This window comes from Pongo abelii, chromosome 14 (assembly GCF_028885655.2).
Source record: "Pongo abelii isolate AG06213 chromosome 14, NHGRI_mPonAbe1-v2.0_pri, whole genome shotgun sequence".
Taxonomy (NCBI): domain Eukaryota; kingdom Metazoa; phylum Chordata; class Mammalia; order Primates; family Hominidae; genus Pongo; species Pongo abelii.
The window spans coordinates 33,117,345-33,132,841 of record NC_071999.2 but is presented as its reverse complement, the minus strand read 5'-3'; the positions used below and the strand labels follow the sequence as shown (position 1 = coordinate 33,132,841).

Genomic DNA, 15,497 nt, shown 5'->3' with positions numbered 1-15,497 from the left:
ACGTAATTAAGTCTATTACAAGGCTTAAAAGATTAAAAAATAGCAAGAATACTTGGATAATGTTAAACTTTAAGATGGAAGATCTCTAACATTTCAAAATAAGCCCCAAAAAGTCTATGATTAATTTTTTTAAATACAGAAAAGCCAGACCCAGTGTGGTGGCTCACAGCTGTCATCCCAGCACTTTGGGAGGCTGAGGCAAGCGGGTCGCTTGAGTCCAGTAGTTCAAGACCGGCCTGAGCAATATGGAGAAACTCTGTCTCCACAAAAAAATACAAAGAAAACCTAGCTGGGCACGGTGGCACATACCTGTAGTCCCAGCTACTTGGGAGGCTAAAGTGGGAGAACTGCTTAAGCCCAGGAGGTAGACGCTGCAGTGGGCCATGACGACACCACTACATGCCTGCCTGGGCAACAGAGTGAGGCCCTGTCTCAATAAATAAATAAATAAATAATATAAAAAAGTCTTAAAATAAATTACCACAAAATTACATATATTACCCAATAAAAGAAAATTAAGGTCAGGCATGGCAGCTCACACCTGTAATCCCAGCACTTTGGGAGGCCAGGAGTTCAAGAACAGCCTGGGCAACATGGTGAAACCCTGTTTCTACCAAAAAAAAAAAAAAAAAAAAAATTAGCCAGGCATGGTGGCACACACCTGTGGTCCCAGCTATTTGGGAGGCGAAGAGGGAGCATCGCTTGAGCCTGGGAGGCAGAGGTTGCAGTGAGCCAAGACTGCGCCACTGCACTCCAGCCTGGGCAACAGAGCAAGACCCTGTCTGGGGGGAAAAAAATTAAGAAAGAAAGAAAGAAAATTAAACAGTAGCATTTAAAAACAAGTAAAATACTGGGTTGGTGCAAAGGTAACTGCGGTTTTTGCATTAAAAGTAATGGCAAAACCACAATTACTTTTTCACCAACCTAATACCTTCAGGATACAGAAATAAACACATGCTTAACCTCAAGTATTTACAATCCAGTAGAAAAAGACAAACAGGCAAACAAATTTAATACAAAACAGAATGAAGTAACTGTTAAACACCAAATACACTGGGAATAGTAAAGTAAGTTAAACAAATTGTGTGTGTATGTGTGTGTGTGTGTGTATGTATACATATATATATTCTATCCTGCCTGCTGTGTAGACAAGTAATCCCAGAGAAAGTAGTATTTGAGCCATCTCTTAAAGGAAAAAGAAGGAAGATTTGTTTTTCAGGCTCAGTTAACAATGGTTCAGAGAACTGACAATGTATTTTATATTTTATGTAATATAAAAGATCTCATACGGTTAGGATGTAGTATATGTGGATGGATATGAAGAGATAGACCCAGATAGGTAGAATAGATTAAATCCTAAAAAAACTGACAAAAATTATTCAGAAGCTGTTTATGTGTAAGGAATAAACAATCTCACTATTTATAAAAAAGGAAAGAGGAGTAAGATACTGTAGACTTTTAAAAAGTAAGAATTAGAGACAGATAATATAGAGGTAGAATGAAAGACAAGGCAAGGAAGGAATATTTAGTCTCAGAGACTGGGAAGATAATACCATAAACTGAAGAAGGAGTATAGGAGAATATATGTGAAGCAGTAAATCTGGAAAACCAAAAATTAAACCATATTTCTAGACTTTCCAGATTTGTAGGGAAAGTGGCATATTTACCCACATGCAAAGATACCAGAGGCACAAAAAATGTGGGCCTTGAACTCAGAAGACAATTCTAAAAGTAACGTTTCAGAATCAATGACATACAAGAAAAAGCAAAGAACAAGTGAACCAAGAACAGGAGCTCACATGGAGCCAGGGACGAAACAAAGAGTTAAAAGTACAAAGAGAGGCAGTTGTGGTCATTTATGCCTATAATCCCAGTATTTTGGGATGCTAAGGTGGAAGGATCACTTGAGGCCAGGAGTCCGAAATCAGCCTAGGCAACAGAGTGAGACCCCCATTCCCCCATCTCTTAAAAAAAAAAAAATTATTATTATTATTTTGAGATGGAGTCTCGCTCTGTTACCCAGGCTGGAGTGCAGTGGCGCAATCTCTGCTCACTGCAAGCTCCGCCTCCCAGGTTCACACCATTCTCCTGCCTCAGCCTCCCAAGTAGCTGGGTCTACAGGCGCCCGCCACCACGCCCGGCTAATTTTTTGTATTAAAAAAATTTTTTAATTAAAAAATGCAAAGAGAAAGAAATTTCATGGCCAGTACAGTGGCTCACACCTGTAATCCCAACACTTTGGGGTGCCAAGGCAGGAGGATAGCTTGAGCCCAGGAGTTTGAAATCAGCCTGAGCAACATGGCAAGACCCCATCTTTACAAAAAGTGAAAAAAAAAAAAAAATTAGGTGGGTGCGGTGATATGTGCCTGTGCACATATGTGATATGTGCTACTCGGGAGACTGAGACAGGAGGATCGCTTGAGCACAGGAGGTTGAGAATGAGGTGAGCCATGATTGCATTACTGCATTCCAGCCTGGGTGACAGACAGAGACCCTGTCTCAAAAAAAAAAAGAGAGAGACAGAGAGAGCTTCACAATAAAAAAGTAGCCAGCAATATTAAGTGCTCAATAAAACTGCTGGATTTGGCAATTATGGAGATCCCTGGAAAACTCTGAGAGCAATTTCAATAAAATTTTGGTAACACCAGCTTGCAGACATTTAAGGAGTAAATGGGTGGTAAGGAAATTTAGAGAAAAGAGTAGAAACTATTATAAAGGTTCCCAAATAGGGACTTTACAAATATATTAATGGAGATCAGATGGGTCTTATCAATATTTCAAACAGCCATATGAAGAATAAATTTACCCTCTACAAACCTACAAAAGATTAAGAAAAATTTTAAGCTTCTCTGTTTCTCTAATTAGCAGCTCTATATATGTATTTTTCCAATGTATCGCTGTTTAATAAATGCCATGTTTAGCAGACAGGCGCCTTCGTATCATAAAATATTTGGTTAAAAAATCAGTTAAAAGATTACTAAGTAATAAAGGGGAGGGAATCATAGGCCTCTTGAAAGAAATCCAGCACTGAAGAGAATAAATGCAGTATCAATGACTGCATTCCATCAGAGCTCGGAAACTCGGACAAAGGTTTTGTTAAAGTTTCTTGTTAGTTGGTTTGTTGGTTTTCCTTTGTTTTCAGAAGTAGAAAAAGACCAAGATGTTAGATCAAGATTAAGAAATGAACATAAAGAAATGTTTAAAGTTCCAGAAAGAAAAGTAGTTAAATGGTACTGAGGAAAAAGATGAAGCACAAGGAAAAATGACAGAGCTTACAAATGCTGTATGGTCATACATAAGTTACAGCCCGTGTCTAGACAACTATGGATGCATTCTCAGCCTCAAAAGCTGTCCTGCAGAAATTCAGTTAACCAGTTCGATAATTAAACCAACTGTAGTTACTAGAGCTACAGCACACAGAAGTAAAGAGATTTTGAGTCTGACAAACATGGACTCAAATATCTGTTCCTCTACTAACTGTTTAACCTTAGAGCTACTTAGCTTCTCTGAAGATGTTTCTTCATCTAACAGTAACATCTATCCCATAAGCTATTAGCAATACCAAAAGACAATACATGTAAAGAGCTTAGCACAGTGCCTGGCACAAGACAACCATTAAAGAAACATAGCCATAATTATTAACATAAAATATTTTAAAACATTTTTCTGACCCTAGGATTGAGAGGACCTAAGATTTAAGGAAACAAATGGAACAGGAAAGATGAATATGCTCCTGACACAATTCTTTTAACTAGTATATATTGAAAACACAAAACGATATTAAAAATACTTTCTAATCACACAAAAGGAACAAAAAATGGTATGGAATTGGTAAGTTGCTTTTCTCTCACAAGAAAAAAATAAAAACTCCAATACAAAAATATATATTGACATACTATTTGCTTTGTATAAACTATTCCAGACCCCCAGTTTAGGAATCCACACAGACAGTAATGGAGACGAGATGGGTATTTTTCAGTACTTCAACATGTGCCTGGTAAAGTGAAGCATTTTAGAGATTATAAAGCTCTAAATTTGGGTACAGCATTCCTTATGTCCTTAAAGGAAAAGAACTACCTGAAGTATAAAATAACAGTATTTGAAATATTAGATTCAGATAACACCAATTCAATATTTCACACATTAATGCAAATCTATTACTATTTTAATTATAAATAAAACATAACTATAACCAACCTAAAGATTTTTCAAGCTATTCTAAAAAAAAGTACCTCAGAACTGCCACCAGGATAATGGGGGCAGTCGTGGAGAAGTCGAGTGGCTACACCTCTGCACTGGTAAGTGTTTCACCCCCACAACCTACAAGTAATTCCAGTTTCACTTGTATCTGCTCTTAAATAGTTGTGGTCCAGTTTTTTTCTTCAGACCTTCTTTTTTAAACTAAAAACTAATTGTAACAACCCGTATCAAAAATCTCTCCACTACTGATATAAAAGACAAGCAAATTCAGTTAAAAAAACTATATTGTTATTCATAATTGACATAGCCAAAACTTTCCAATGAAATTTGAAGCATATAGTTATATGAAACCCCCATCTTATCTTTAGAAAATATTACCAAAATATCAGCTGGAGCAAATACCACATTTTGCAATATTTACTTTTGGAATAACTTATTTATTCCTATGCCCAAGGCAATACAGATACTACTCATGTATCAGTAATAAACAGAACAAAATACTGTGGAACCTATTTATAACATAAGGTTGGAAACAGAAATAAAACCAAGTTGTTACCTCTGTTAGATCTTTTCTGTGTATGGTATGTACATGTGGGATTATAGGCTTTGCCTTGGGATATATTTTAAATGCAAGTTTGGGAGGAAAGACATTCTACCTCTGGCTAAATTGAAATTTGGTTAATAAAACAATATTACAGAATAATTATCAATTTTTCAAAAATGGGAATAAAATTATAATCCAGATTAAAATGGCATATAAATTTTTTTGTTGGTACTTCAAAATCTTATATAGAAGCTACCTGACTTATAAATTTTCGTTTGCATTATTCAGTATTGACAAAAAAGGTACAGTCAAAGATGGAATGTATTTGTAATGACTCTATGACAACATACTATTAAAATTAGTTTTAGAGCAACTCTTGACAAGTTTGTTTACATGTAATTTTTGTTCCCTAGTAAAAATGTTAAAAAGACAACATATGAAGCATCTTGTTCCTCAGATTCCAAATAAATGTGACTTTGTGTAATAAATTTTATATGACTCTTTTTTATTTTTTGAGACAGAGTCTCGCTCTGTTGCCCAGGCTGGAGTGGGTGCAGTGGTGCAGTCCCGGCTTGCTGCAACCTCTGTCTCCCAGGTTCAAGCCATTCTTCTGCCTCGGCCTCTCGAGTAGCTGGGATTGCAGGTGCTCCCCACCACACCTGGCTAAAATTTTTTTTTCTTTTCTGTATATTTGTAGAGACAGGGTTTCACCATGTTGGCCAGGCTGGTCTTAAACTTCTGACCTCAGGTGATATGCCTTCCTCGACCTCCCAAAGTGCTGGGATTATAGGCGTGCACCACCATGCCCGGCCTTATATGACTCTTGAATGTAGTCCTATCCTGAATAACTCTTGGGTATTAAAAATAATTGAACTCAAGTATTAACAAAATTGAAAACAGAAAAACTAAATTTAACTAAATATAGTAAAATATTCGGCCAGGAGAGGTGGCTCATGCCTGTAATCCCAGCATTTTTGGAGGCCAAGGCAGAGATCACCTGAGGTAGGAGTTCGAGGCCAGCCTGGCCAACATGGCGAGACCCCATCTCTACTAAAAATACAAAAAATTAGCCAGGCGTGGTGGTGTGCACCTGCAGTCCCAGCTACTTGTGAGGCTGAGGCATGGTATCTTGAATCTGGGAGGCGGCAGTTACAGTGAGGTGAGATGGTGCCACTGCACTCCACCCTGGGGGACAGAGTGAGACTCTGTCTGAAAAAACAAAAAACAAACAAACAAAAAAAAGTAAAATATTCTACAAAGAGGAAAAGCTCAAAAAGCCACCAAGAAAAAATCATGTAGTGGTTAAGGGTCACTAACTTTACTCTGATTAAAAATTTTTTTTTAATTACCTAAGTATACCAGCTAAGTCATCCAATCCTTTCACACCCACCACCCCAAACAGACACAGAAAGCAGCCAAGACATTCACTTTCAAGAAATGTCTAATAAAAATTATTTTTACCTGTAAATTGTTTTCTGTGACTCTGTTCCACCAAACCATATTGATGGGTACTCCTGATTTACACCTGTCAGCAAGGCAGCCAATAGGGTTCTTTGCTTTTCGTGCCTTTGATCCCATCGGAACTAGCCTCTCCTCCAGCATCCCCAGGCGATACTTCCTTGGCTAGGAAAAAGAAGGAAAGAAACCAGGCCACTCCTAACATCCCCCACACTAATCTAAACTAACATATAGAGGATACTGGGAACGGTGGGATAGGAAACAAGTTTCTAAAACACTCCTTCTAATATCCTTACCACCACCCACCACCTCCCACCCCTGCACCAAACCCACACCTCCAAAATAACCCACAGTCCTAATGGGCTAAAGAATATTATATAAAGCAACAGATGTTTTTAGAAAAATACATTTAATCTGATTTTATACAACTTTACTTAATGAATAGAAATTTAACTTATCAGCAAAGAAAAATGCTTTGCAAAATTTTTTCTACTGTCACTTACCTATTCTCACTGCAATATGAAGAAATGGTTTCAAGGACACAGAATACAGATTTTTCTTTTTTATAAAGTTCGCCAAACCAACTTTTTCAGCTCCCCATCTTGTTACTTTATTTCCTACTGAGAACTAACCCACTTTTAAAAAAGCAGTTGATTCCTAATAAATTGATTTTTAAAAAATTTTAATTCTATGCACATTAGACTTGAGTACAAGTCACTCTATCTTAAATAGGCATTCAACCTAAAGTATTCAATGAAAAAAAAAACTCAGACTAAAAAACAACAACAAAACAGTAACACAAATTGGTCTTTTAAATCTCAATAATATGAACAGATTGACAATGAATAAATTATTCAATAAAATCATAAATTATTTGCCTAACATTATAAGAAAATTAATAAGCTATCTTAATAGTGGTTAGCAGGACTTTTATTCATGAAAATTAGTGTTTGTTTCCACTATCTCACTTCTCTTAATTACAGCAAATTTGCACTAGACTGCATCTTAAGGAAAATTTGTATATATTCTTTCCCTTCAGAAAATACTAATTCATGCTTAGGAAGGTAACTAATTTAAACTCTGAAATAAGAAAATATATGTTTACCCATTGTTCTGTCATGAGGTATAAGACTGCTGAAAAAAGAGTTAAAATAAAGTTTCTTCAAAAAAAGATGCTGGCCAGGCATGGTGGCTCATGCCTGTAATCCCAGCACTTCGGAGGTTGATGCAGGAGGATCACTTGAGCCCAGGAGCTCCAGAACAGCCTGGGCAACATTGCAAGACCCTGTCTCTATTAAAAAAAAAAAAAAAAAAAAAAACCCATAGCCAGTCAAATATATTAATAATGTTTTCTAGTATAAAGAGAACCAATTTGAAAAAGACATAATTTCCAAATTTCAAAATCTTGCAAATAATGCCTATGTAAATTATTCCATGCAAATTAGATTCTCCACTCCACAAGTGTGCAACTGCTATATTGTCTTTGATTTAAAGAGGACAAGGCTCGGCGCAGTGGCTCATGCCTTAATCCCAGCACTTTGGGAAGCCGAGGTGGCGGGTCACTTGAGGTCAGGAGTTCGAGACCAGCCCTAGCCAACATGGTGAAACCCCATCTCTACTAAAAGTACAAAAATTAGCCAAGCATGGTGGCACATGTCTGTAATCCCAGCTACTTGGGAGACTGAGGCAGAAAAATCGCTTGAACCTGGAAGGCAAAGGCTGCAGTGAGCCGAGATCATGCCACTGCACTCCAGCGTGGGCCACAGAGTGAGACTCCGTCTCAAATTTAAAAACAAACAAACAAAAAACAACAACAACAAAAAAAACCAAGGACAAAAATAACTAAACTTGCATTGAGAAAGGTAACTAGATTGCCTACATACTCAACAATTATGGCAGTGGACAGAGTTTTGTTTCTTTTTTCTTTTTGAGACAGTGTCTCATTCTGTCGCCCAGGCTGGAATGCAGTGGTCCAATCACAGCTCAGTGGCAACCTCTGCTTCGGGGGCTCAAACGACCCTCCCACCTCAGCCTCCCAAGTAACTGGGACTACAGGCATGTGCCACCACACCAGGCTAATTTTTGTATTTTTAGTAGAGATGGGGTTTCATTATGTCACCCAGGCTGGTCTGGAACTCCTGGACTCAAGCCATCCACCACCTCCCAAAGTGCTGGGATTACAGGCACGAGCCACCATGTCAGCCTAACAGAGTTTTATGAGACTAACATACCTCCACCTTTATGCAATCTTGAACCAATCTAGTTACTCTCTCTGTCTATAGCATAGGGAACATTTTTTTTTATTTGCTATCATACTTTAGAAAAGCCACAGAGGGAACTTTTGTGAATAAGAATAAGTATGTACCCTTAGTGATTCATGCCATGGAACCATGTTATAAGTGAAAGAATTTTAAAGCAAGTTATTTCTAGTAACTTAATTCCTTGGAAAGAGTGTAAGAATTAAATTGTACATTTTTGTGTTCAAATAGAAAACTACAAGGCTCTGACATACAATAATATAACCCTAATTAGACACTCACTAATTTAAAATTTATATTTGGCCGGGAACGGTGGCTCATGCCTGTAATCCTAGCACATTGGGAGGTGGAGATGGGCAGATTGCCTGAGCTCAGGAGTTCAAGACTAGACTGGGCAACACGGTGAAACACCGTCTCTAGTAAAATACAAAAGAAATTAGCCGTGTGTAGCAGTGTGCATCTGTAGTCCCAGCTACTTGGGAGGCTAAGCCAGAACTGCTTGAACCCGGGAGGTGAAGGTTGCAGTGAGCCGAGATCACGCCACTGCACTCCAGCCTGGCTGACAAAGCAAGACTCCGTCTCTACAAAAAATATATATATACATATATGTGTGTGTGTATATATATACACACATGTATATATACATATAGACACGTGTATATATATACACACACACATATATGTATATATAAGAAAATTTCTGAGCTAAAATTAACCTTGTTCTATCAGGAAAGTTCAACATATCAAAGAACTAATCAAAATCTCAGGTTGTCAAATGATTTATACATGGACACCTAAATTCCAGGTCATATATCTGAATGCACGAAAATTATTTTAAAAGGTCTTCTGTAATTCAGATCCTTCACAAATTCAGAAGTACTTTTTTTTTTTTGAGACAGTGTCTCTTTTATTTTTTTTTTTGGAGACTCCATCGCCCAGGCTGGAGCGCAGTGGTGTAATCTCAGCTCACTGCAACCTCCGCCTCCCTAGTTCAGGTGATTCTCCTGCCTCAGTCTCCCGAGTAGCTGGGATTACAGACGCCTGCCACCACACCTGGCTAATTTTTCTATTTTTATTAGAGACGGGGTTTCATCATGTTGGCCAGGCTGGTCTCAAACTCCTGACCTCAGGTGATCCACCTGCCTCGGCCTCCCAAAGTGCTGGGATTACAGGCATGAGCCACCGCACTGGGCCTCAGATGTACTTTTGACACAGTTATTACAGTCAATACAATTCACTTTCTATGCAGTAGTACAGTAAACAACATTGAAAAAAAAGGTTGTTGCTCTTTGGTTAGTTTTTGTTTCTTGGGGTTTTTTTTTTTTTTTTAGTCAGGGTCTCACTCCCAGGCTGGAGTGCAGTGGTGCAATCTCAGCTCACTGCAACCTCTGCCTTCCAGGCTCAAGAGATCCTCCCACCTCCGCCTCCGTAGGAGCTGGGACTACAGGTGTGTACCACTATACCCAGCTAACTTCTATACTTTTTGTAGAGATGAGGGTCTCTCTATGTTGCCCAAGCTGGTCTCAAACTCCTGGGCTCCAATGATCCGCCTGCCTTGGCCTCCCAAAGTGCTGGGATTACAGACATGAACCACGTGCTCGTTCCCAAAAATGGTTTTAAATACATCCAACATATCATCCTCCCTCTTTAACTGCACTCATTAAATAATTATGTTTCTTCATTTCAAAAAGGGAATTCATCACTCCTCTCCTTCCACTCCACGCCCCAAAAACCCTTAACTAGCCTAAAGCCTCTCCTCAATAGGTAGAAGAGATCTCTAAACATGTGCCATTATAAACCCTAAATTTTTTCAATAAATAGCCAGAGATTAAACTCTAATCCAGAAGTAAAATCTTCTCTGTGTAACTAAATGAAAATATCCTAAAGCAAGCTTGTCCAACCAGAGGCCCAGGATGACTCTGAATGCGGCCCAACAAGAATTCGTAAACTTTCTTAAAACATTAAGAGAATATTTTGCCATTTTTTTTAAAGCTCATCAGCTATCATTAGTGTTGGTGTATTTTATGTGTGACCCAAGACAATTCTTCCAATGTGGCCCAAGGAAGCCAAAAAATTGGACACTCCTGCCCTAAGGTATCAGTACTATTTAACGTACCATTATAAGCAACAGAATACAAAATAACATCTGAAAAGAGATGGTAGCAATGTAAAACATGATGGTGAGGCAAAAGATTACATAGAAAAGTTTCATTGCATAGAATGTAAATTATAACAATATCTCATCTATAAGCTAATTTCCAAATTACTAATTAATCCCTGGAGAAAAAATGTACTTTCAACTAAACATCTGAGAACCTACTTTATGAGGAACTGTTCTAAGTATTTGGAACACAACACACACCTTACGCTTGAAGACAGATTAAAGGCTAGGAGGTAACAGAAATGTAAACAAACCATAACCCACTGTGATATAACAATGCATAAGTAATCAGGTATGAATAGAGCAGAAACAAAGGTGGCTTCACAGAGAAAGTGAATGCCTGAGTAAAGTTCTGAAGGAAGAACAAATGTGCCTAGATAGGAAAATATGAGAGATGGAAGTATGTAGTATAGGTTAGGGGAAAACTATGTACACAGACATGATGGTGTTTAGAGGAAACCACAAGTATGCAGTTCACCATTAGCAGAGGGTCAAGTTTGAGAACAAAAGATGAAGCTTGAATGCAATTTAAAAAAAGTATTGGCCAGGCACGGTGGCTCACGCCTGTAATCCCAGCACTTTGGGAGGCTGAGGCAAACGGATCACGAGGTCAGAAATTCGAGACCAGCCTGGCCAACATGGTGAAACCCTGTCTCTACTAAAAATACAAAAATTAGCCGGGTGTGGTGGCAGGCGCCTGTAATCCCAGCTACTCAGGAGGCTGAGGCAGGAGAATCTCTTGAATCCAGGAGGCGGAGGCTGCAGTGAGCTGAGATGGTGCCACTGCACTCCAGCCTGGGTGACAGAGTGAGACTCTGTCTCAAAAAAAAAAAAAAAAAAAAAAAAAAAGGATTGTTTTAGTGCCAAGCACAGTGGCTCATGCCTGTAATCCCAGCACTTTGGGAGGCAGAGATGGGAGCACTGTTTGAGCCGACTTCAAGATCGGCCTGGGCAACACAGTGGGACCCCATCTTTACAAAAAATGAAAAAAGGAGCCGGGTATGGTGGCCCATGCCTATAGTCCCACCTACTCTGGAGCCTGAGGTGGGAGCACTGCTTGAGCCCAGGAGGTCAAGGCTGCAGTGACATGTCTCATCTCTCAAAAAAAAATTAAAATAAGTAAATACAAACATATTGTTTCCTAAGCTAAGGAATTTGAGGATCATTCCATGGGCAAAGAAGAAATGACAAAATCAGATTTGTATTTTAGAAAGAAAGGTCTGTGGCAGTGTGGAGGAAGAATTGGGGAAGAGGGAGTAAAAGTGGAAATAGGTCGACAAATTAGCGGACTCTGGCGGTAGTCTAGGTTAGGGTTTCTCAACTTCAGTACTACTGACTTTGGATAATTCTTTCTTGTGGGGGGCTGTCTTGTGCATTGTAGGATGTTTGGCAGCATCTCTGTCCTCTCACTAAATACCACTAAGCACCAACTACCCAGTTGTAACAACCAAAAATGTCTCCAGATATTACCAAATGTTCTCTAGGGGTAAAAAGACACAACTGCCCTGGCTACAAATCACTAGTCGAGAAAGAAGGATATGAACTTGAGGCGATAACAACAGAAACAGAGAACTAGTGAAGGCTTACTTGTGGAAACATCTGGTAGGTTAAAAACGACTATTGGTGATTAACTGGAAGCAGGTGCTAAGGGAAAGGAAGAGGTTAAAGAGAAGATCAGAAAATAAACAGGGCAAACACAATTTTATGGGAAATGTTTATTTACTAAAGTTTTTTCAGTTCTTTAAGATCCAAGCCCCCTCCTTCAGAGCAAACAAAAGCACCAACTCCTCTTCCCTTCTGAGCTTCTAGAAATCCTTACCTAGACCAACCTTAAGAACACAGTGGTTCCCCAAAAAAGGTAAATTCCCTTATTGATCCTTTATTCTTGATAGCCTGACCAGTCCCATCTTGCTGGTTATTATGAAATAAAAGCATTTGAAAATGCCACGTCCTATTGATAACCAGCTTTTCTGCTCCACACATGTAAGTTAACATTGTATAACAAAATTCCCAATCCCTTTGATATAGTTTGGCTCTGTGTCCCCACCCAAATCTCATCTCAAATTATATTAATAATGCCCATGTGTTAAGGGAGTGACTGAATCATGGGAGTGGTTTCCTCCGTGCTATTCTCGTGATAATAAGTGAATTCTCACGAGATCTGATGGTTTTATCACTTACCAGGATTGTAAGTTTCCTGAAGCCTCTCAGCCATGTGGAACTGTGAGTCAATTAAACCTCTTACCTTTATAAATTACCCAGTCTCGGGTATTTCTTTATAGCAGTGTCAAAATGGACTAATACACCCCTTTTCCCGTGGTAAAACATCCAGCAGAGGCCAGGCACAGCAGCTCACACCTGTAACCTAGCACTCTGGAAGGCCAAGGCAGGACTGCTTGAGGCCAGGAGTTCAAGGACCAACCTGGGCAACATAGTGAGAGCCCCCCAATCTCTACCCCCACCCCCGCCAAAAAATTTTTTTAATAAGCCAGGTGTGGTGGTGTGCCTATAATTCTAGCTATTCAGGAGGCTGAAGTGAGAGGATCACTTTAACCCAGGAATTCAAAGCTGCAGTGGGCTATGACTGTGCCACTGCACTCTAACCTGGCAACAGAGTGAGGCTCTATCTCAAAAAACAAACAAATTGGCCAGGTGAGGTAGCTCACGTCTGTAATCCCAGCACTTTGGGAGGCCAACGCGGGCGGATTACCTGAGGTCAGGAGTTCCAGACCAGCCTGGCCAACATGGTGAAACCTCGTCTTTACTAAAAAATACAAAAATTAGCCAGGCGTGGTGGTAAGCGCCTGTAATCCCAGCTACTCTGGAAGCTGAGGCAGGGGAATCACTTGAACCCGGGAGGCAGAGTTTGCAGTGAGTCGAGATTGTGCCACTGGACTCCAGCCTGGGTGATAAGAGCAAGACTCTGTCTCAAAAGTAAAATATCAAAACAAACAAAAAAGCTCAAGGCTTGAATAAAAGTTTTCAAGAATAAGAAAACGTTTGAAAATATATTCTAGAGTAGCACTTCTCAAACAACAGTCAACATAGAAATCTTCCAGGGATCTTGCTAAAATAAAAGATTATGATTCAGTAGGCCTTAGAGCGAGGCCTAAGAATCTGTGTTTCTAAAGACGCTCCCAAGACTGCAGATGCTCCTGGTCTGGTGATCGCACTTTGAGTACTAAAGTTCTCAATAACGTCAGAGAGATCTGGAAAAGAAATAACTAGTGGTACAAACAGAAATTGGAGTCACTCCTCAAAATGAAAAGGGGTAGGGGTTTAAAAATTCAGCATCTCAAGTCCTTGTAGCTCCTTGCCCCTTTGGAGCTTGATCTCAACACTGAGAGCTTTTTTTTTTTTTTTGAGATGGGGTCTCACTCTGTTGCCCCAGGCTGGAGTGCAGTGGCATGATCTCGGCTCACTGCAACCTCTGCCTCCTGGGTTCAAGCCATTCTCCTGGCTCAGCCTCCCAAGTAGCTGGGATTACAGGTGCCCACCACCACATCTGGCTAATTTTTGTATTTTGAGTAGAGATGGGGTTTCACCATGTTGGCCAGGCTGGTCTTGAACTCCTGACTTCATGATCCACCCGGCTTGGCCTCCCAAAGTGCTGGGATTACAGGCGTGAGCCACCACGCCTGGCTAACACTGAGAGCTTTTAAGATCACTACTTGTAGCCCTCAAAGCCCTAGCTTTTCCAAAAACCTTTGCCCCATTTCATAAAAGCCAGTTCCAGTGGTTTAGGACTAAGGGAAGTCCACTCTCATTACAAGGGAGGTAAGCCTCTAGACTCACTATGTCAAAGGAAATAACAGAAGGTAATTTTAGGACATACGTGTATATTTTTTCATTCCTTGATTTACTCAACATTTCAGTATAAACCTATCATTCTTAAAAATAAAATGATCAAGAAGATCTCTTCTCTTCTCCCAAAAAGTTCAGAGTGCAGCTAAAAGAACAATCTATAAATATCAGCACTTGTATAAAAAATGTAGTTAAAGCTACCAAGTAACAGACCAATTTTCAGAGCATAACTCTTTTGGTAATTGCAAAACAGCACCATCTCCAAAATGCCTCACATTATCAGTCACATATTATTTACAGATCATGGTCTACTCATTAATAATAAACTAGAGAAAACTAATTGTTGCTTCAGGACAAAAAGTTTCCAATGCCGTGAATTATAAGAACCTCCTTTGAACATCAAAAACATAATCACTGTATAATCATTTCACTATTTACACTCTGAAACAATGTAATTTTTTTTTCTTTTTTTTTTCTAGACAGTCTTCTTTTGTTGCCCAGCCTGGAGTGCAGTGGCCCAACCATAGCTAATTGCAGCTTCAAACCCCTGAGCTCAAACGATCCTCCCACCTCAGTCTCCCACATAGCTGGCACTATGGGTGCACACCACCATGCTCGATTAACTTTTTTAAATTTTTTGTGGAGACCAGGTCTTGCTATATTGCCTAGGCTGGTCTCAAACACCTGGCCTCAAGTGATTAACCACTAATCATTAATGGTATAATTTGATATTTAATTCTTATAACTGCAGATATGCTAAAGTATCAGGATATTTAATGAACAGAAAGAAGCTCATTAGGAGTCAGAGGAGGTTGTAAAAAAAATGCAGGCTTATTTTGAAATAAATATATAATAAATCCTAGGCCAGAGGTTTCTCAATCGATATACCTAAGACCCTTAGGAGTTCAGGAGATAGGCTGCTGAGTTGATGCTGTAAAAGATAATAAATTCATATATTCGTTTAAGCAGCGTCTGAAAAGAGATATTTCACATTTGTATACTACTATTTTTCAAGTTTGTAAAGATGTTCTGATTGATAAAACATAGATCATTTTAAAGTGTCATTTAAATC

The 15,497-nt window shown here is 39.2% G+C and overlaps 1 protein-coding gene across 4 annotated transcripts in view; it reads right to left on the bottom strand.

Moving 5' to 3' along the window:
• Positions 1-15,497, bottom strand: part of PAN3 (poly(A) specific ribonuclease subunit PAN3) — a 157,057-nt gene that overhangs the window by 91,106 nt on the left and 50,454 nt on the right. For 3 of the 4 annotated variants that reach the window (XM_024230896.3, XM_054528848.2, XM_054528851.2), the window contains exon 5: positions 6,206-6,367. The exons of the other annotated variant lie outside the window; for it this stretch is intronic. In XM_024230896.3, coding sequence (XP_024086664.2) covers positions 6,206-6,367 — 162 coding nt within the window. The remainder of the gene's footprint in view (positions 1-6,205; positions 6,368-15,497) is intronic. 4 annotated transcript variants of the gene reach the window in all.